The sequence below is a fragment of the Stegodyphus dumicola genome, chromosome 9 (genome assembly GCF_044657685.1).
Source record: "Stegodyphus dumicola isolate Sdum_Otavi_A_Nest chromosome 9, ASM4465768v1".
Lineage (NCBI taxonomy): Eukaryota > Metazoa > Arthropoda > Arachnida > Araneae > Eresidae > Stegodyphus > Stegodyphus dumicola.
The window spans coordinates 46,347,084-46,371,198 of NC_140776.1; the positions used below are offsets into that span (position 1 = coordinate 46,347,084).

A 24,115-nucleotide genomic window follows, 5' to 3' on the forward strand; every position below is an offset into this window, starting at 1 on the left:
TTTGTTAATAATTAGTAGGCAGGAATAAGAGTGTGTGTACAGAAATTAAGGAAGATATAATATTTCTTTTACTAGCCCTGCCCTGAACCGAATGACTTTCGGGCTGCTCAGTGCTCAGCTTATAACGAAAGACCCTACCGGGAAAGAATGTATGTGTGGTTACCATTCTACGATCCGGAAGACCCGTGTGCCTTGACCTGCATAGCACAAGATTACGGCTTCGTTGCCAAGTTGTCCAAGAAGGTTCAGGACGGAACAAGGTGCAGAGAAGGAGCATTGGATATGTGCGTAGAAGGCCAGTGCCAGGTACTGAGTCCACTATTTTTTATCTTTGTTCGAAGATATATTTGTATTGTTGAACAGAAAAGTCAGTTTGGCAAATTTGATGGCTGATAATTTTGATTATCAACTGATATTTAGATGATTGAAAATCTCAATTTAATTGTTTGCCTATTAGATCTTTATTTTCCCCAGCTCAATAATGTTTTACTCAGTTATCATTTTAATTTATACTTGCAGTGACATGCGCAGGGATTCATATTATCAATATCTAGTACCTGCATTTACTCATAAACTATTTACAGAATTAGAAGTATATTATTCTGTATGTGCATGCATACGAGAAATTAAAAGGTTTTGATTCGCATATATATTGAGTTATTTTTTACATATATATACATCTTTAATTTCTAAATCCTGATTCATCAAAGCATTTTGTTTATGACAATATATATAGTATACATATTATACCTATTACAGAAACACAAATATTTTTTAAAAGGAAAATTTATAATCGTTCCAAGAATTTTCGCGCATTATGCCACTGAAAATTGATCAGCAAATATATGAAGAAAGAAATTTAGAACCAATTTTTCACAAAGACTAAAAATTGAAATTCAAATGAACTTCAAAAAATCCTATAAATGTAGAATTATTTTAAATGTAAAAATTTTAAATATACAAGAAAAATGAATGTAAAGAACGAGAAAGAAGAGGAATCCAATCAACTTCGACATAAAGTCTTCAGGAGGAGGTATGTCGAATATAATTACAGTTCCACTTCCAAAACAAAATCCTTACTTTTCTGTATCCAAAATTAGCTGATAAACATTTCAATATAATTTTTAATCTTAATAGTTCATCCTAAAATCCTGATCCTCTTCAAAGCATAGGAAAATGGCAAAAATACAAAGCAAAATCATTGAAAGAGATCCTTCAATTTAAAAAGATTTTTCTAATCTAAAAAGAATCTTTAATAAAAATGAAAACTTACCCTAAAAATGTAGAAAATATTAATTCCTTATAGTGAAAAAAACCGCTGAAATATCAAAATCGAATCTTAACACAAAACTTTGCTAGAACCTCTTATTACACCAGCTGGAAACAATAGGATTTTTTTTTAAGTTCATTTGAATTTCAGCTTTTGGTCTTTGTGAAAATTTGGTTCTAAAGTTCTCCCTCTCTCTATATATAATACAAGGCAACTACTGTAAAAGCAAATACTCTAAAATATTGACTATATTAGACGTACAGAATTCCGTGAATCGAGAGTACTAATACCAAAGAAAAAAAACTCAATGTAAAACTTACAGCTGCAAATTGAAATATGGTTAACTAGAAATTATATTTATCAGTTTTTCTAGACAGACAAAAAGGCCATTATCCAATTAGATCGTTGCAGGTTGTAATTCATGCATTTGAAAGTGTAGATGGATTTGTAAGAAGATATGCGGTATGGTAGTACCGAAGATGCTATAGCTAAAAGTTAATAAAATAATCTTGTTAGTCTTTAGCAAGAAAATTTCTGATGCACTATTAATAATTTCTCTCCTTTTCTTAGAATTAAAACTCAGTGTTGCTCTTTCTATCTGTTTGCTATATATTTAATTTTATATATATACAGCAGATACTATTATAAGAAATTATCTCATTATATCATTTCAAGAGATACATTTAATTAAAATGTAGATATGTTTGTTAATGTGAGAGCTTGTTTGTCATCAGTGTATAGCTATGTAACTTCAAAACATTCTGATTAATGAAAATTACAATAAAGATATAAGTTTATTATGAAAATACTTGATAAATCTACCACCACATCTTATCACTCCATATAAAAAGCCTACTATTATCGATAATGTAATTTAATATAATATTTATTAATTCCGAAAAGAAAATTATAAAGTATAAATTTATTATCTTATCATAAAAAGTATGTCTATCTCCCGGATTTTATCTGCGTAATACGGAATAACGGTGCTTATTCCTTTTTAGTTACGCTGATAAGTTTGTTTTTATAAACAGACAAACTGTCAGCATGAAAATGAAATTGAAACTGCACTTTTAGAACGATTCCTATTAATCCTAATTTTTTTTTCAATTACAATTGCTTACTTAAAATTTGCGAAATTTCTTTGAAATGAACTTTGAAATGAATACATGAAATACACTCGTCTAATAATTACTTAAATTTCTACCTGAATTGTCTTCACAGAATTAAACGAATTTCTTTACTTCAAAGGTTCGTTTAACACTATTATTTTAAATACCCTGATTGTACTTTAGCTTTTGTAAGAATATCTGATAGATATTTATTATTAGCTAATTTACACCTTATTTTCAAACTCCATCTTCGAAATAGTCAAAACTAAATTGAAAAGATATCTAGCTGGTTTTTTTCACAACTGGAAACATCTGAAATTGTAACAGCTTTGAATTCTGTAACAGCTTTGAAGCTGCTAGCGATTTATCATCAACTATATTTGTGATGGTAAATCTTTTCTTTTTAAGTCTCATTTTCGTTTTAGATGAGAAAAAGGAATAACAGGGTGATAAATCTGGTGAGTGATATGAAAGCGATATGATGTTCTGTTTTCGAAAGCAACTTACGTACTGTTATTTGTAAAAAAATTATCAGTAATTGCCTATTTTTTCCTGATATTTCAAACTTTCATAGTATATACTATGTATATACTATGAAAGCATATACTCTTTCAGTTCATACATCAAAATGTTGCCATAGGTTATTCTTTGCAACATGAAATATTTTAAATGATTGTTTAGAAACATTCTCCTTCCCTATTCGATTTATTTTAATGAAAACGAACTGGCACTTTTGAGCTGAATGTGCCTTTTTCATAACTCAGTTTCTAATTTATTCATTTTATAAAGTATCCAAAAATACAAACATCACCATTAAAATGATTACAGTGGGACAAAAAAGGATTGCTGAACATACATTTAAGAAATCTTTTGAACTAAAATATTGCAAGATTTTTATTTTCTTTGCCCATTGAATTAAAAATTGCTGTAAATACTCTTTCTCTAGCTATTTTATGTTTTTCAGCCAATCGGTTGTGATCTCCGAGTAGGTTCAACTCTTAAAGTAGACGAATGTGGGATTTGTGGAGGTGATGGCTCCAGATGCCAAAGACCAACATTCATCTGGCAGGAAGGTGTATTTGGTGCATGTTCCGTCACTTGTGGAGGAGGTATGTAAAAGTCTAAAGTCACATTTATTACGTTGAAACCATCATTTAAATAATATAAAGCTTTAAATTTGAGATTTAAAAATGCTTCAAATTTTAAAATAAATGTAATTGTCTTGGACAAAGCAAAGTAATAAGTGAGTAATCTCTTCTTGTATATGTGTGTAGAGAGGGTTATGATAAAAGAAATAGATCTTTTCCATAAATTCCATAAATTAAAACCAATTAGTATAATCTGAATATATACCAAATAAAAGAATTCTCTTGAATCAAATATTTTGGTACTTACATATTACCCCGTCAACCGGAAAACTGTCGCCAAGTAGAGAGCCAGTTATGGATAAGCATGACATAGCAACACTTTCGTAACATTAGCGCTTTCGCTTCATATAATCCAAGCTGATTCTAACCAGGTTTTATTTTTGAAAACGGATAAACAATCGTGATGCAATGTGAAATTTTTCTGACTACAGAATATCCATTCGAAAAGGGGCGATGTTCAAAGGTTGTAAAATTATATTTATGATTGCATTTCAGGTCATTTACAGAACGTTCAGGGAACTGACGTGTGTTAAATGAGGGAGGGGGGAAAGGAAACCAGACTATATAGGTCAATTACCTTATTCTCATAACATTCTAAAGACAGCTTCCAATAAAATCGGAGGGCCAAATATAATAATAGAAATTGATGAAAGGGCATTTATGTAGCCTAAAACAGAAGCAGGTCCAATACTGATTGTTTATTAAATAAAGTAGCATTAGTTCCTTCACAATTCCGTCGAAATGAATGGCGTATCTTTCATGGCCAACTTTTACGGTGTAAGAGATAACATGCAGTTTGTGTACCAGTTTTTTGTTATACCAGGACGCAGTGTCTTATACCAGAACCAGTTTGTTGTTCAACAGCATCAAATGGAAAGGATTACCTTAAGAATTCCATTAAATCTAGAATTTTAACGCAAACTCTGTATTTTTGCTTGATAAAATCTTATTTATGGAGTATATATGTTTCCGATAGAATCTTTCAGAATTCCCAATTTCAAGGATTTAAAATATCAAAAAAATGGAGAAATAACAGAATCTAATATTTAAAATTCATTCAGAAATGTAACAATATAGAAAGTAAAATTTAAAATCTTTTATATCATTGAAATTGATAAATTTGTATAAAATTAATTTGGTTAAATAAGAAAACGTTATATTCAGTCTTAGGAAAAATGTATTTTAGGGTACCCATTAACAAAAATTGACGATTTTTATGGCGCCATTCCGATTTGATCACGATCCCTCAGTATGATGAACGATCCCTCAGTAAAATGACGTCCAAAACATAATGCAAGGAAACATTGTAAAGCTATTAGGTTATTTCGAAGCAGTAGAGATGAAAAATGAGCAATGCCCTTGTCGGGACTCAAACCATAGACCTCTCGAATACGCATTGAGAGTGCTGACCACAACTGGGGATTAGTGGACACAATCGCTAAATCCTGGTGGTGCAGAATGATCATTCACCATCTTTTTTCAGTTCGAGCGCCAGTGTAGAGCCATTAGGAACTTTTGAAAGCAGGAGACATGAAAAATCAGCAATGCCTTCACCGGGACTCGAACCATGGACCTCTCGAATAATGTGCTGACTGAATAGTGACTGTCTCGAATAGTGTGCCGAGTGTGTTGACCACTACACCACGAAGGCATGCTGAGAAGGCGGGAGAAAAACCTTATAACATAATGTAAACAAAAATATATAATCTCAATAAACTACATTTTAAATCAAACAAGGTAATTACATAAGAATGGAAATACATATTATCTAAACAACGCAGTATAAAGAGGAAATATCGACTTACCTTATTTAGAAATTTTTGTGTGTTTGGCTGAGGCAAACAGAATTCCTTAACAGCATCCAAAAACTGTCTAAAATTATCTGAACTAGAATACTGCCGTCGCCACATAAACTCACAAAAATAAGAATAAAAAATATCCTACTTAGTCCTGAACTGTCGGAATCCCTAGTGTCGGACAAACCAATTGAAAGCCGTATGAATGATCTTACATTCGACCATACGCATTTCCTTTGCACAAACAAGATACTTATAATGATACTGAGTAAACCTTCATTTACACACCAGTCAATTAACGCTTTTTTCCCCCATTCGTTTCAAACTGTACAGAAACTTCAGATTAATCTTATCACTGGCAGACAATTAAGGTGTAAAGCACAAAATAAGCAACGTACTTCCTAAGCGACATTCAACACAAAGAAATGCCTTGAGAAATCAAAATCACCGCAATCACGCATTACAACCAATCACGTCATGATAGGGTTTCCAAAACATACAACGTGAAGAGCATATCGAATCAGGGTTCATGATCGCGTGTATTACGGGATTTGGATTGAATTCATCCAAAACTGCAGCAAACAAAATACATTACAGTTGAATAAGTAATAAATAAAGATATAAGATTAGATATAATTAGTTGCAGAAGGCAGTACATAAATCTGTATACAGATCATAGGTCCTAAATTTCACTAACAGCAGGTACATAGCACAACAAACAGAATTCGGAGTCATCCACCCCAGTGCTGTAACTGAAGTATACTACTGGAATCTGCAGGAATTAAATGATGAAAATGAAAATATATCTGTACAAAGTAGTGTCATAACTGTGCAAAAGCGTTTCATAAGTGGTGAAGTCCTGGTTTTCATTGAGAATGAAGACTGCATGGGGGCAAAAATATCTATCACCGTTGAGCATTTTGTTGGGAAAAGTTCGAGAAAACTTCATTTGGTCACAATATTGAGCACTCTCGAAGAATTTTTTGTTAGCCTTCATGAGAAAGTTATCCAATCTATCCAGTTTGAAATAAGCATTTAAAAGTTTATTTCGAACAAAATAGTGTGCATCAGTGATGATCCTTAAAAATCTATTTTGCGCAACTTGAAGCTTGTGTATATTCCAGACGTCCTTGGTTCGATTCCCGGCGAAGGCGTTGCTCATTTTTCATTACGCCTGCTTTAAAAATAACCTAATGTCTCTACAGTGGCGCCCGAACTTAGAAGGTGTTGGATGATGGTTCTCCACACCCAGTATTTGGCGATTGGGTCCCGTAAAAACCCCAGTCGCCCTTAAAAAGGGGGTATATAAGGTATTCCTCCTGCCTTCCTAGCATGTCTTCGTGGTGTGGTGGTCTGCTCTCTCGGCGCGTATTCCAGAGGTTCGTGGTTCGATTCCCAGCGAAAGCGTTGCTCATTTTTAATCTCTCCTGCTTTAAAAATAACCTAATGTCTCTACAACTTCTTCCAACTCATTTGCATTCAGCGCGATTATAAAAACTCATTCTGGTAGGGAGTTGCAAATGGAAAACAATAATTGGATGGATACTGTTTTAAAATTTAAAATATCTGTTATAAAATTAAAATATACCTTACAAATTGATTTCTTTACCAACAGGCATCCAGCTTTCCGAAGCTACGTGTCGCAATAAAGAAACAAATGAAGAGGTGGATCCTAGACTATGCAATTTGTCAATCCGTCCGCGGACCAAAGCTAAGCATTGTAACCGACACCCTTGCCCTGTAGTGTGAGTATGCAATTCTTGCCTTATTTTGCTAAACAAATTAAGCTTTATCAAAAAGCTATAAGTCAGCAAATTTTTATTTAAGAACAATTTTATTTAACTGACAGCATAGCTTGCTTCTTGAAATAAAAAATTAAGGAATGTTATATATGTCACGTAATTGCTTAATAGGGCATGTTTGATAAATATATAAAAAGCTATAAAGGGAGCTTTTCATGGACAACTGGAAGAACAAGGGTGAAATGATCTGCCAAATATTTGAATTTTATTGTTAAAATCGTTTGAAAATGATTTTCCTGATATAGGGATAACTTGTAAGGATCTTAAGTTTTACTAACGTTTATTTTATTTTAAAACTGTACTATCGTCTCTTATTTTCCACTTCCGGCCAGAATAAACGCGTGAATATGTTTATGCAAATTGTACTTGCTAACGTTTAAGTATATTTAAGTTGTGGCTTTTTGCTAAGAGCAGAGTTAGATCGGGAAAGAGTGAGCCTTCTTGTCACTATATTTCACGTGAGCTTGCAATCAGTTGCTGTCCGCCTTTAAGGCCAGAGGTTTTAGTCCTCGTGAAGCTAAAGACGACTGTTTATTTGTTAAATAAACAACTGTTGTTTGTTCCGCAGTTGGCGTACTACATACGTAATAATTTAAAAGGCCAGTCTTAGTGTTAGTCATTTGTGTAAAGTATTCAAAGTTAACTCTTATTTTTAAATTTAGTTAGTAGTGCTTATATCTTTACATTCAGACCACAAGTGGTTGGTCTTTGTATCCCAAAGTACGGGAGCGCCTGTAATATCCTGAAAAATAAAGGGTGATTAAACCCTTCTCATCTTGTCGTCTCTTCTACACTCCATAGGACATAGTTTGTAGTCAAACTCACTGTCTAATAAGGACACATCATGTTCGCTAAACAGATAAGGAGAAATACAAGTCCTGATAAACTTACCTTCAATGTTCCCAACTAATTTTATAATATATTCAAAATGGCATTGCAAAGACATCCAAAACAATATTTTCAGCAGTAAATTTTTGATATCATTAAAAATACTTTTTTGAGTAATTATAAAAATTTGATAAAATCTGATAAAAATTTGACAGCTTACCTTATACAAGGAATTCTTCATATGTTTAAACAATAAAACTCCATGCACCTCCATCCTAGGTGTTCATAACTCTAATTACCCACATCTTTTTACGCAAGAGAAAACACGCCAAAATTGGCATATATATTGTATAAGTTAAAGAAAAAAGTAATTTAAAAACAAACCTTAGACGGAAGTAGATTTTAAATAAAAGTCTCACGACTTTTCGGTAGAAATAGCATATACTCTTTTTCTTCAAAAGCAAAAAAGCTTTGCAAGGTCGAAGAGTTCTCACTAAAGGGTTTTAAAAATAATTTTAGCAATTTATTGAAAATAATTTTTAAATTAAAAAATAATTTTAGCAATTATCTTTCATTACGTTTTAATGCGAACGCCATTAAGGAAATATTAGATTTTCTGAAATTCTGAGACCATAAGCTTGAAATTCAACTTCCTCCTTCCTGGAATTTGAACCATGAATCAGCCGTTGGATATTTGGATGTATTAGCTGCGACACCATAATAGCAGGCGTAGGAGGAATGTCATAGTTCTTTGCAAATTATTTAATTATTAATATAAATTAACATTTTCCTCAGAAAAGTTTTCGCTACTTGTAATTGCAGTTCTATTTTTGTGTAAGTAACTTTTTTTTAATTTTACACCTTTTTTCCCTCATGATCTTTTTCTTAATTTTATAATTCAGCAGCATGTACGCCTTGTAGAATTTTTTGATAAAGAGCATACGTTATTATACGTCTGTTTTGATATTTATACTGAGATATTTACCTTAAATTCCTCTAGTGCTAATACAAAATTTACGAATAATTCGTGTGTAATGAAGCAGGAAAAAGGAAGAGAAAGTAGTAAGTATAATGAATAATATAAGTAAAAGTTTTAATTGAAATTCTTTCGTATTCATTCTGGAAAATTTAATTATAGGCTTTCCTTTTCCAGAAGTTATATAAAAGGGAATGACAGAAAAGCATTTATATATATATATAAGGAAAGAAATGAAATTATGTAAGGTCTTGAAAAAAGCAGGAAATGACAATTCTCAAAAACTCGGAGAAAATTGCCTGCTTTATTATTTCTTATATATGTGACATGTGGGATAAAAGTGCCATTCTACACTCAGATTAGCAGCCATCTGTATGAAATTTGGCAAACTTTAGTGAACTTTTTTATCTCCAAAGAGATAATCAGATCTGTGCTCTTACAATAAATTTTTATTATAGTTAAATTTGAAACAGCCGAATTAATTGGGACCCCAACCTATCTGTACAGTTGTCTTTTCTTATTTATTTTTACTGCAGCACAGGGAAATGTGTTCATTCATTTACCATTTTTTTTTTTTTTTTTTTTTTTTTTTTTTTTTTTTTTTTTTTGGGTAGTGTAGGCAAGGAAAAATTTAAACATTCACTTCGACGCTTTATACATTTTTTTGGCACTGTAAAATTTCAAGCTTGGGATATTGAAGTTGAACTGACTTATTTTGATATTTGACAAATTTAAAAGCAAATTTTGGGGAAGCGACTAATTTCGAAGTGAAAGGAAATTGTTGTTGGAAGCTGTGTGCTATCCGAATTATACTGTGTCTAAGTAAACCTCGAACTGTTTTACAACTGCAGAATAACATCTAATGTTTTTCCCCCCAATGGCGGGCACTTGCCCATGCCGGCATCGGCCACTCCTAGGGCCAGATGTGGTGGTCTTTTTATTATGAAGGCACCTAATAAGTGGGCCACCTTTGCCTCCCATGAAGGAACAGACAGTTTTTACATTCATTCCATCTCCGAGATTCGATCCCGTGCTCTTCGGTATCGCTCAGGCTCCCCTAACTACTATACCGTCTGGGCGGCCAAGTTGAATTCCAAATTTTACAGTGACAGGTTTTGATTTAAAGTAGTTGTGGAGTATGCATCAGATAAAGCAGAGTAAGTAGTTAACAGATCTGCTGCCTTAGTAAATATTGTGTATAATTAAAAATTTGCAAATACATAAATCAGATATATTACTATTAAATTTTGTCAGAAATCTGTTTAACAGGCAATAATATCAACTATCAAAGAACTAATTAGAGTTAGGTTGCGCAAGCTGTACCGACTACGAAAAAATAGGTATAAATGTTAGGAAAATTTTGTATTCTAATAATATCTTTAATTTATTTATTACAGTAAATTCCATACAGTCCATTCGTATAGATGGAATTAATTATATTTATGAACGCTAACTTAATACGACTTAAACAACCAGTATTCTAAGTCGTACCACGTATAGCTTAAGCCGTACCACGTTTAAAATTAGACAACTGTAAGTAAATCTAACTTTTTCTCAATTAATTTATCTATACAATGAATTACAACGATGATCATAAAGATATTTTTCACTTTCTTATCAACTACAGCCAATAAATTGTATAGCCATCCTTCGCATTTTAGGCACTGAATCAAAATCTCTTCACGGTCTTTCCCACAAATATTGCAGGGAGACAAATAGGATGTGAAACAATATGGCTGACTCTAGGAGGTAACTCGTTTTGCCGAAAGAGAAGCAGTTGGTGTGATATTATGGCTAATATATATAAAAGGTATAACTTAAGCGGTGGTACGACTTGCGCAACCTCACCCAACAACCGTAAGGAATATAAAGAATACGAATGAAGCACTAGATGGAGAATAGGCATCAGATCACTTGTTCAGAAAGTAGGTAACATATGGCATATTCTGCTTAAGCAAATGTTGTGTAAAAGAAGTGGAAAAGGTAATGATTTTTTAGGCGAATTTACTGAATTCTTATTCTCCAACCAAATTTCAAGCTTATTCTGGCCAAAGTCAATAGTTACAAAACCTGCTCATTCTGGAGAATTATGGTTCTGATTTATGTTAAACGACTTTGTTTGTCGAAGTTGAGCCTGTCCTATGACAAAATTAATTACGTGTATCATCGCGTTAAAAATATGGCCTTTTCTTAACTTGTTAAAGGATAACGAACATTTTACTAAATAAAGGAACTTTATTTATAAAGGAACTTTATTTATAAGGAAGCTATTAAAATTTACATTTTATATTTACAAAACCTTTAGAACTTAATGTAACTTAAACTTTTCCTGGAATTGTCACTTACTTTAAAAAACTCTGCAATTAAAAGTATATGCCTGTGATCAGGAATAAAACGTTCAGCCGTATTTTTTTTTACCTCCGTGTGCTAGTGAAGGAAAACAAACCAAAAAAAAAAAAAAAAAAAAAAAAAAACATCGTAATGAAAACCTATATTATTTTTCAAACTTGAATGATATAAAGGATTATTACTTGTTATAACTTGTCGGCTTACCATTTCAGAGAATGGTTATTTATGGAGTAGTATTACATTTGCAGGTGGGCCACCGGGAAGTGGGGTCCTTGCTCCGCAACGTGTGGAACGGGTGTTCAGTCTCGCCCCGTCTTCTGCGTTCAGGGCGGACCCAACGGTTCCCGGATAGATGTCAAGTCCGATTTTTGCCCGCGGCACAAGCCCATGACGGAACAATCGTGCACCGTAGAGGAGTGCCCTCGTTGGTTCCAAGGTCCCTGGTCACCAGTGAGTATATATATGTTCCTCCTTTATGAAGTTACACTTACATGCATCGTTACAAACTGTATAATAAGTAACATATACAAGAAAAGTATGTCTATTAAAATTTAATATTTGAATCAGTTCCCCGAGGGCTAAGAATTTCCTATTTAAATTGTAGTTTTCTTCTTATTCAAATATTCAGTCTGTTTTAATATAATGTTCCAGATAACTCATCTATTGAAGAAAACGTATAGTGATGAATTATGTAATAACTATTGAATAGAAGTGTTTGGTAGTAGAATTCTTCATTGAAGTTGCAAAGCATGATGTATGTCGTCAAAGATTACGTAGAAATTTCGTTCAGCATTTGAAAAAGTATTTTGAGTAGTTCTACCAAACGAAAATCGAAAGAATATGTGAAAACAATAATCGTTAGTAGTGAAACCAGCATTAGCTTTTGGTTCTTAATTACAATAATCTATACATTCACTTCTGCCGCCCAACCGGTAAAGCGGTAAGCGTCGCTGATTGCCGCGCCGAAATGCCCGAGTTCGAATCCCAGAGAAAAAGCCTTGAGCACAGAGAAACAGCCAGAGAAGGCATGGATGTTTGTAATGTATAGTGTCGGTGCGGCAAGGCGGCACTTTAAATATGCGGCGAGCCGAACGTCCTCTCGTGTGGTTTGGTGGCGGACTCGTCCCCCCCCCCCCGAGATGCTCTTCATTAAAATTTGGGGCGGAACTGAGCTAAATGTGACCTGTGCTCAAGGCTGTTGCCAACGGCAGCTGAACACTGCGAAAAAAATGGGACTGTTCTAAATCTCCCGTTCTACTGGACCGATTGACAAAACTCAAATTCCGTTTTTCACGCGTTAGGATTAGATTTATATATAGCGTCATTCTAACATAGGTATTTTAAATTAAAATTGGACTTTTCTGAAATGACATGCCATTTATTTTTCATATTTCGATTCTACTACTCAAATTATGCCTAAATATTAAATTTTGTAAAACTTGAGTATAAATTTACGTAGAAATTCAAAAATTTAACTTGGCGCATTTTTTTCAGTTTGCGCCAAGAATAATTCACTTAGCGAACTTCTTAATTTATAGCAAACTATTTTCCTTTCCTTTTCTTTCATTGAAAAAAAAGTCATCGTTCATACTCTCAAATAATTATAACAAAGTGCATATTATCGTTTGGCATTATTATCTCTCACAAAAAAAAAAAAAAAAAAAAAAAAAAAAAAAAGATGCTAAACTTCAAAACGGTCTAACCTGTAAATTCACGATTATCTTAGAAAATTTTGAATAAAAATCTCTATTTTTTGCAGGTATGCCTAGAATTACTTCTACTTTAATATGATATTAAAAATATTGTAGGTTATAAATTCAATTTTTTTCGAAAAATTTATAAAAATTATTTAAAAATGCAAATTTAGAAAATAAATCATAAATAATGGTCGAATTTTATTTGTAATGAACCTAAATTTCGAAATGTGAAACGAAGAATCAAATAAGTTTAATAAAAACGAGATATTAATAAATACATATCAAATTCAATTAACATTGAGGAGCTAAACTTTGCGAGCTAATTTTTTAAAAACTACTCGTGCGATTTTTACAAAACTTGGCAGTTTGGTATAATTTGAGTCGTAGAATCGAAATATTGAAAAAAAATTGGCACGTCATTTTAGAAAACGTCCGATTTTGTGTCAAAATACCTATATTTGAATAAATATATTATATATCCTAAGTCGCGCTTTCGAAACATGAAAAACGCAATTTGAATTTCGTCAATCGGCCCAGTAGAGCGTTAGTTATAGAACTGTCCCATTTTTCGGGGAGGGGGGGGGACAGTATACATTAAAATCTCCTATATAATTGGTACGTCTGTACCTATATTGAACTCTTCATCAATGAGCAAACTTGACTCTGAGTATCCCATAAGCGCACAAAAGAGTAGCAATTTTAAATTTGCTGAGTTAACCTGACGGATAAAGGTATACCGATGCCAATATAAAGCGCGACTGTGCATTAATTGTAATATCGATCATAGATATATTACCGGTTCCTATTTCTTCTATCCTTCTTCCACGATCTAAAGTAAACTGAATTGGATTGTGATAGACAATGCTCTTTAGATTCCTGTAGATAGCCACAACACTGGGTTTTCGTTGTCTGTCTTCAGAAAAAAATTTTAATGTAGTGTTCATAAACGCTTTCAACCTCCACCTCAATAGGTTCATCCTCAAATATCCAAGTCTCAGACATTGCAATAAACCGGACTGCTTTATTATTTTATCTGTTATAAGATCGCCATAATGTGCAGATAAACTTTGAAAATTTAAGTTAGGGATAACTAATGATACCGTTTAATGGTCGTTGTCAATTTAATGAATTGTTTTGCTCTCGCTCCTTCATTTATTTGAAAATAGTCTGTGATGTTCAAATTCTTTTGCTTTTTCTTTTTCTAGTAACGTTTACTCGTTCTTTAAGCAACTTATTTGCTGGCTCTTTCTTCTTCACTTATCTGAACAGCTGCTCTTGTCTTCGTTTCAACAAATTCTTCGTTGAATCATTTTAAAAGATTATTAATTTCAGTGAAACAAATTCACATACTATACAACCATTCACTACCGCATCCAACAAGCAACAGAGGTGGAGCCGCCCACCAGACGAGAGAGTACAGGAGTGGAGATGCAAGGCCACACAATGTGCCTGCGCACATCGTATAAAAATGAAGGCAAATTTTTAGCCTTCAAAATTCGGAAAAAAAACCTACCTTAACTCTTGTACTGTGTCACAGGGCATAGACCTCTGCAGGCCGGAATAGGGCACATGCAATAAACACAATTGGCATAAGAGCGTCTTACAACTGTGAAGTCTCTAGATGGTTGCAGGGCCAGGGTAATACCCGAGTAGTCATAGAAAGCCGTCCGGCTGCCCTGTCCTGCTGTCACCTGTCACCTGTACTGTGTCACATGCATAATCATCCATCACATCATAATTTGCCATCTGTCTCATTCATCTACCATGATTGCCTTCGAACGCACACGATGTAAGCGTAGCACTTTTTGACAATGAGGGCCGTTGAAAAAGACAAATATTTTTGTATTATGCAAACTTTTCTCTCCGTCAACTGCGCTGGAAATGCGTGCACCCTAAATGAGTTCGAGTGTCATAGATTCGTCATCACTGGCATATAACGTCATCAAAATTCCCGTGATATTCGCTACATTTGTTACTCAACTGTGGCTGAACCGTAATTTTAAATTTCAAAACTCTTTTTGTATTCTGTAGTGTACCTTTCCTCTATTAAAAGAAATATAAACCAACTCTCTATGTTTTGCAATCACGGAGCTCTAAGAGGTTTCCTAACTCGCAAAAGTCTCATAATTTTTCCTTTCCACAGATCATCTTGGAAGATTAAAACTAGACCATGTACAAAAGAATGCAAGGTCTTCGGATATCCATTGCGCAAAGCATAAATGATTTACACTTTCATCATACTGAAAGTTATAATGGAGACATTTGTTCATCAATGCCACTAATAATGTCTAATGACCTTTTTTAAAAAGTTATTTACAGTACACTATAAAACCATTTTTTCCAGAACTATTCTTCTGGATTATTCGCTTTTACAATAAACTTCTTCTGGTTCTAGGATATTCAGAGTTGAAACAATCCATCTACGCGGCAAGTATAGATTGTTTATTACATTATAAAACCATTCTATGAAAAACACTTGAATCATTCGGAAATACAACTGTAACCATACCATTTGAAAATCTGTAACCACGTGTACTACCTGTATTTTGATATTTTGTGTATAAAAATATATCTCCTCTTTGCTATTAACGCCATATTTCTATTACGTTAAATCATATGAAAAACCATCTTTTTACTAAATTACACTTTTTTAATTTTACTATAAAAATGTAATACAGAATGCTAATATTGTATATTTTAGTGTTCTGTAACATGTGGGCAAGGGATTCAGACTAGAGCTGTTGTCTGCAGAGATAGCAAAAGTCAGTACAGTGATCTGTGTGATCTCAGTGGTATGCCGAGGCCACAGAAGACTTGTGAATCGAAGATCCCTTGTCCGGTGGTATCTCAAACCGAAGAGCCCACAACACCGCCACCTTGTGAGTATTTAAAATTCTTCTTAATATATAAAATATATATAACTTCATAACTGCAATAAATGCATTCAAAATGTGATAAGGAGTAAAAGTGAATATTTATTATAATATCATAAACGGAGGCATGCATGCCTAAGTGTTGGTAAGTACCTTTGTTCTGCTGTAATTTCAATCAGCGCATACTAACAGAAATTATTTTGTCATTGATAAAAATGGGAGCATTTTCTTCATTCAAATAAATTTTCGTTTTTATGTTAAATATTTTAATACCGAAAAATGATTTTAAAGTCTACGTAAAATATTAATTACATAATTTTTTTCCTGTTTTATGTTCATTTAGTGATGCAATGAAAGCTGGCTACGTGATGACTGTTAACTCATAAGAACGTAAACTACGCATTGTTACACTCATATAGTACATTGGAGCGACAGGTTAGGATAGGTTAGGTTATATGAATATGCAAAGCACACAGAAGCTATCTGCGTAAGGAAAGAAAATGCCTTCGTCTGGGTTCGAATTTAGGACGAACTGCAGGTATTCACCAGTGTTTAACCGCTTGTGCACTGATGGGGGCCTAGAGCGACAGGACGTTTGCTTTATTGCTTATAGTAAATTATTGGTGTCCTTCCCACTTACTTACACCCTGTCCTGTGATGTGAAAAGGCAAATTTCGATACGATTAAGATTCTGTAAGATCGTACTAAGGCTATTTGAGACGACATTTTCCATTAATGAGATTTAAATTTAACCACTTGTAGATTAGTAATAAACCAGCAAATTATCTTTTATTAATAGGAACTTTAGGCAGTTGTTTTTTTATTGCTATCAACAAATTACGCATAAGTTACTGTTGACTTAAAAGATGCAAAACTTAACAAATAATTATTTTTACTACGTGTAATCATTAGATCTACAGCTACTAGAAAGAGTTTTAATTCTCTGTCGTTTACTTGCGTTTTTTAGTGCTTTAAGTAATTTTTTATAAATGTTTTAATTCAGAAGTAACAGTTGAAAATTAGCAATGAATAGCATCATTTAAAGGGATAGTACTTAGGCAGACCTTACAGTTTCATCTATATATATATATATATTTTGTTCTGAAAATATATGATTAATGTTAATGTTTCATTTGTTTCTCATTCCTCACTCTTTGTGGATAAAACTAGATCTATACTAAAGTCTAATTAATAGGTTAACTGCGAAAGCCTTTTCGTGGTTTCGCCATATATAAGGAGAATACGAAACATTTTCCTTTAGAAACTTCCTTACGAAGCCATTACTCCCTTGTCTTTACTTCCTTTGACCTAATCAAATTAACCAATTCATATTGTTGCGTGCGTACGGGTTCGTTATGAAGTGAATGCACAAGTCCGATGAAAAATGAACAAAACTTTTTATTATCAAAAAAAAAAAAATGCTTAAATTTTCTCAAATTATCATGCAGTATTACAATATCTCACAGTAGTTATCTTTTAACTACTCAAATGTACAATAGAATGTAATTCAAAACAGCTAAAGAACGCTAATCCGCGAATTCGCTACAATCAACAACAGCAGTTTTCTAAACAACAACAAACTAAGCAACTACTACAAACTGAGATGTTTTCCTCCTTTTATAAGATTTTAAAATCACGCGCTAGAATTTTCCAGTACTTTCTCGAAATCAAAAAGAGATATTTATTTATTTAATGCACGCGCTCTTGTATTTTCAATTTTCCGGCTTAGCTTTCTTTTAATATTCGTCACGCGCTACACTGCGCGAGAAATAAAACCATTTAATTTATAATTAAACTAACATTAGCTTTTTAAATACCAAATTCGTAACAATATGATAAGCTCTATGAGTTTATAAGGAATTTAAGTTTTACTAACGTTTATTTTATTTTAAAATTTTACTATCCTCTCTTATTTTCCACTTCCGGCCAGAACAAACGCGAGGAGATTTAGTTATGCAAATTGAGTTTGCAAATTGTTAAGTATTTAAGTTGTGGCTTTTAGCTGAGAAAGAGAAAGGCAAAGGCTGATATTAAATGTAACCTTACCTCTCGCGCGCTTCTCAGTCAGTTCTTGTCTGCCTTTGAGGCCAGAACTTAGTTCTCTTTGATACTTGCAGATGTATTATAGTTTTCCGCAACCTGTTTACTACATGCGTACAGGACTCCAGGATGTTTGCAAAAGCAATTAGAAGAAATAGTAGTCCCTACAGTGGCGCCCGAACTAAAAGGGTGGCGGACGATAGTTCTCCACACCCAGGATTTGGCGATTGGGTCCCCTAAAATCCCCAGTCACCCTTTAAAAGGTGGAGTATATAAGGTATTTCTTCCGTCTCCTTAGCATGCCTTCGTAGTGTAGTGGTCTGCACTCTGGGCGCGTATTCCAGAGGTCCTTGGTTCGGTTCCCAGCTAGGGCGTTGCTCATTTTTCATCTCTCGTGCTTTCAAAAATTTACCTAATGATTCTACAAGTTGATTATGACAAAGTATGCGAAGGTTTCTTGCTTTAACACGAATACTGTCATAGAAATTTCTAAAGGAAACGGCCCTCATTCACGTTACACTAGTGGAAAACCAGGAAACCCAGCAGCACTGGATAGCAGGGAAGAGAACCCAGAGCGAACAACCAGTATTCAGTAGCATTTATTCATTCGGCCGTTGGTTCCCTTTAGTCTATCAAAGAATAGTATCTTGTTATATCATATTATAGTTACAGTTTCTTCTGTCAAAACTTTTAGTAAGCCGCACTGTTGGTAACAGAATTTGCGCTAAATCTACGAGTTGTTTTTTTATCATCTCCGTTTTACCATGTAATAATTTCTGTCTCATTTTTCATGAACCAGGAATTTATTCAGATGCCAAAAGTCTACTTAACGAGACCCTGTTTTAAAGGCAATATTGAAACACAAAGCCTTGCTGTATTTTCTTTTATTAAGAAAATGTGTTATCTCCCAGAAATTCTCTTTTTTTGAATTATTTTAAAAGAGTCATTTCGTATGGATAACTTTGTAATCGCTATTCATCAGTCAAGTTGAGTAATTTGGAAAATGCAATAACTAACAATTTATTGCCGCTTGCCTTTCGTATTTTTAAAAAAAGGTTTATGAGCGTAAAATAGCAGATGAAAAGTGCACTTTTCCCTATTAATATTCAGCTCACAAATTCTTAGCCACAGAGGAATTTAAAGAATTCTTTTCATGCTTCTTCGGAATTCCGCATCAAAGCCCTTTGGGATTTATGCGTTGTAATTGAATTTTCTTTATAAGAGTAAGATTGCATTCTTTTTCAGTTCTATTGAAAGAGATATTTCTCAGACGTTTATTTATGAAGATATAATTTCTTTAATAAAAAGCCTGCATTTTATGACTTCAAAATTTACAATTCGTCGTTCAGGTCAAAAGTTGAATACTTGTTGAGAAAATTATTTAAATTCCAGAAGAGCATATATACAATTTTCGAAATCGAAGTAAAGTATCTGCCAACAGAATACTACGGTAATCTTATTCGTTTGGTATAGAGTATATATATTTTATTTACATTTTTATGAAATGCATAATAATGAAGCTGGAAATACTTCAAAAATTTTAACATTAACTCAATCTTCTATTTTTAATAATTTGATAAGAATGCTTTTTGAGTTTCTAAAGTACTTTAAATAAACATTAAAATGTTGTTCATTTAATGCTCAGTTCTCCTTTCTGTGCGATAGTAGCTCAGTTAGCAGCCAATTACATATATAGAGTCGATATTACGCCAAGTTTGCGGACTTGGAAAAATTGTTTTGGGAAAGGAAACTGAAAACAGAGTATAATTTTTATTTAATAATTCTCTTGTTCATTCTCTCTTTTCGTAAAATAACCATGTCTCTTCTTTAACATAGCTTTAAAAATATCGTAGAATACTCTAAAAAGTGTTTTGAGACCAAAATAACAAAATTGCAGACTGGTATGTTTGGCATCGTGCGACGATACACCAATCAACTCATTTATGCTTGTACAGATAAGTTAACTGCAAATACGAAAACAAATGTCAACTTTTTGAACCGATTTGTAATTATCCTAAACCTTCGAATTTGAAATTTTAAAATGCATAAGTCAATCTAGGAAAGTTACATATTGTAATGAATTTTGTGTAATGTAACATAAAAGGCTTCAAGAAAGGCGAAGCTCCGAAGGAAAAATAGAATTACAAGGGCAAATCTATTCAACATTGAGGTGAATGGTTATCTCGCTAAACTGACCAGCTATCGCCAAGGTAGCGATAGCTGTGGCAGTAATTTGAGTCGCCAAATTTGGTGAGAAATTGCCACAAGTCGATCTGATCCCTGTACAACTCTAATTGATCACTAAATGTAATTATAACCGCATCCGGCCCTTATATGTAACTTCCGACATCGTATATGATGCCCTCCAGTAATTGTAGTAAATGAACGGTACTAGAGATTTCTAGGCGGTATATAAGACAGTATCAGTTCTCAGTTTTTCATAGGCCCATCAGCAGTCCAGCGATAAAGTTCCTGAACACTGGTAGTTCAACTTGGATCAAATCCCGACGAAACGGATGACTTCATGATTCCTTTTCGCAGTTTTCCCTACGTGTAACGCAGATACGAGCTTTCCCTGTTGTAAGGATCTTAAGTTTTACTAACGTTTATTTTATTTTAAATCTTTACTATCACTTCTTATTTTCTACTTCCGGCCAGAATTATAAGCGTGAAGGTTTTTATGCAAAGTTTGTCTGGCGAACGCCAAGTAATTAAGTTGTGGCTTTTTGCCAAGCAAGGGAGAGAGGAAGCAGTGAGTTCGAAGCAGGCCGCTTACCTTAGAAGTTACGCAGTTGCTATTTGCCTTCCAGGCCAGAGGTTTTAATCCTCTTGATAAATTAAACGTATTGTAGTGTTCACAGTCTCTGTGCTACATACGCTTCCTGTTATTATAAGGCCAATCTTCCACGTGTATTATTCTAAAGTTAAATTAGAGTTTAGTTTTATTTTTATACTTTTTTACGTTAGACCCCGAGTGGAGGGTTAGTGTATTCCGAAGTACGGAAGTTATTGTATATAGAGAAAAATAAAGGGTTTTGTATACCCTTCGTCTGTATCCTGTCTACTTACCACAATTAGTGAACATAGCTTTAGTAAGCTCTCTGTTCCGAGTCAGGTCCTTGTATGTTCCCGAAGAAAGTTAGAAGGAACATTGAACCTGATAGTGGCGCCCAACGAAGAAGAATAACCATGGCCGAGTTTCAAGAAGAACCTGTGCTGCCTGCAGAAACGGCTCAGAATCCAGAAATGCCAGCTGCCGCCCTGGAAGGATTCGGTTACATCGTCCAGACCATGCGCGCTTCGATGAAACCAGAAGCAACGTTTAATGGAAACTCACCGGTAACCAGTTTTTTGGAAAAATTGGATGACCACTTCATGCTCTACCCCGTGCACGAGTTTCAAAAAGTTACCTTAGCTACCAGCGCTTTGAGGGGCCAAGCGCTTAACTGGTTCAAATGTATCGGCAGAAGTCTCTTGGGTCAAGCAGGAAGTCCCACCTATACTTACGAAAATTTCAAGACTGCCCTACTAAAAGCCTTCCCTGTTGTAAGGGATCGTGCGAAATTAGAAACGGAACTTTTTAGTATATATCAACAAAGAATCGAAAACCTCTCGAGCTTTATTTTAAGAAAAATTCACGTTTTCAAGCTCTTGTATGGAAACCGTCCGGATCCTGAAATAATTCAAGTGATTTTGCCGAGGTTACTGCCCCAAGTGCAAGACTTTATTGAATTAAGAAATCCGACTACACTGGAAAAGTTATTTGAGCTAGCAATCCAGTTTGAAAGTAGAAGAACGGCGGACGTCGAAAGAAGACGCCAATATCAACAGCGAAACCAATTTCGTACGCCAAGACTACAGCAAACTCCAGCATACGGCTACGGAGAAAAAGCGAATCAGTGGGCAAGGAAACCCGAGCATTCAAAAACAGCCGGCGAACGTCGACAGTTCAATAGCAACCCAGGAAAAAAGTCTCAAGGCCAGTGGAAAAAGAAGGAAAGCACGGAAAGGAAAAATAATTTAAACTAAAACGGATTTCTGCTGACGACAGGGTGCGGAAATCCGAAGGCCACGAAAACCCCTCTTCCTACAAGTTAAATACAGTAATGGTGAAAAATTTGACTCTTCCGAAGATTGAAGTCTTGGTGAATAATATCCCAGCCACCGCACTCCTGGATACCGGCGCGCAGTGTTCCTGTGTGGCAGAAGTCTTTTTTAGAAAGTATTTTCGCAAATACCGCATATATAATGCGGATAATACGACAGTATTAGCGGCGCAAGGAGAACAATGTAAGTGCGTAGGTAAAGTACCTTTGTATATCCGTATCAAAGTAAAGGTGATGTTTTTTATAGTAAAGAATTTGCAAGCACATTTAATCTTAGGAATAGACTTTCTTTCAGACGCACAAGCTACACTGGATTTTAATGAAGCGTCCCTTAAGCTGACAATGAAACCAGTGCGTGTAGAAAAGGTTGAACCGCCAAGGTTAAATCTTGACCACCTGCCTAATGACGAGCAAGATAGAATCCGACAAGTGGTAAGTGAATTTGCTTCGTTATTTAGTGATATTCCAGGATTTACTCAGGTTACTAACCATAGTATTGACACCGGAGATGCATTGCCAGTTCGTCAAAAACCATACCGGTATGATAAGAATAAGAAAAAAATTATAGAATGGCATATTACCGATATGCTACGTAAAAAGATCATAACGCCAATCTCAAGTAGTTATGCTAGCCCGGTGGTTTTATGTAAGAAAAATAATGATTATCCTTTGGAGCATCCAAAAAAGGTGGAGATTCGCTATTGATTACCGTAAATTAAATTCCATAACGAAATATCCGGTATATCCGTTGCCGATCATAGAAGAAATTTTAAGGAACATAAAATCAACCAAATTTATGACGACTTTAGACTTAACGACTGGTTATTTTCAAATAGGGGTGAGGCCTGAGGACGTGCCTAAGACTGCTTTTATAACCAAGTCTGGCACTTATGCATTTTTGCGTATGCCGTTTGGCCTTTCAGGGGCCCCGGCAACATTTCAGCGATGCATGGACATTGTGTTAAGACCTGTTCTTGGAAAGTCCACATTTATCTATTTAGACGATATCATTATTACTAGTGATAATCTCGAACAACATATACAGGATTTAAGACAGGTGTTTTCTTTATTAAATGAGGCCGGTCTAAAAGTTAATGTCGAAAAGTGCAAATTTGCAGCCCCTGAATTAAAATATTTAGGTTACAAAATATCGCAAAAAGGGATCGAGACAGATGAATCAAAAATAATCGCTGTACAAAAGTATCCGACTCCAAACACGGCAAAGAAGCTCTCTTCTTTTCTAGGACTTTGTTCATATTATAGGTCCTTTATAAAAGATTTTGCGGCTATCGCTGAGCCATTGTTAAAATTAAAAAGGAAAAAGGCAAGATTCTCGTGGACGGCCGAAGCCAATAGTGCTTTCGAAAAATTAAAACAAGCATTAACGCAAGCCCCTGTGTTAAAATTTTCTGAAAAGGATGAAAATTTAGAAATTTCAGCGGATGCTTCGGATTATGCGGTAGGAGCGGTACTTTCGCAAAATCAGTAGCCCGTGGCATTTTTTAGCCGAACTTTAAATCAAACACAAAGAAACTATTCCGCGACCGAGAGAGAGGCACTTGCAGTTCTGTTAGCAGTGCAAAAGTTCCGAGTCTATTTTGGAAAGGCGCCGATAACAGTATACTCTGTTCATGCGGCGGTAACTAGATTGTACTCAGGGAAAAATTTATCCCCAAGGTTAATAAGATGGGCACTCAAGCTGCAAGAATATAAACTGGTAATCAAGCATACACCCGGAAAGGAAAATATCGTAGCAGATGCCCTATCACGAATTAAATTAGACGAACAGGGTAATACCGTAAACGTTGCAATGCTTACAGCGTGTACAATAAATTCCCGAGAAACTGTAATAACAGAACTGGGTAAGGATCCTGAGTTTGGAAGTATTTATGAGTATTTGAAGGATCCTGAAAATTTTAGCCACCAAGATGTTGTGGCGATAAGAAATAGGGCGGCCCATTACGAACTAATAGATGGTCTATTATTCTACACAAAAACTACGAATTCCAACAACGAATTTCGACCTGTTATCCCAGCTAGTCTTAGATTAAATATCCTTCATGAGCTTCATGACAGCCCTTTAGCTTCTCATGCTGGTATTCGAAAAACTATCCAACG

The 24,115-nt window shown here is 34.4% G+C and overlaps 1 protein-coding gene across 1 annotated transcript in view; it reads left to right on the plus strand.

The window, feature by feature from the left end:
• Positions 1-24,115, plus strand: part of LOC118186513 (protein madd-4-like) — a 246,373-nt gene that overhangs the window by 148,761 nt on the left and 73,497 nt on the right. Inside the window, exons 4-8 of the mRNA XM_085823406.1 lie at positions 76-306; positions 3,347-3,491; positions 6,942-7,071; positions 11,530-11,731; positions 15,680-15,857. Coding sequence (XP_085679532.1) covers positions 76-306; positions 3,347-3,491; positions 6,942-7,071; positions 11,530-11,731; positions 15,680-15,857 — 886 coding nt within the window. The remainder of the gene's footprint in view (positions 1-75; positions 307-3,346; positions 3,492-6,941; positions 7,072-11,529; positions 11,732-15,679; positions 15,858-24,115) is intronic.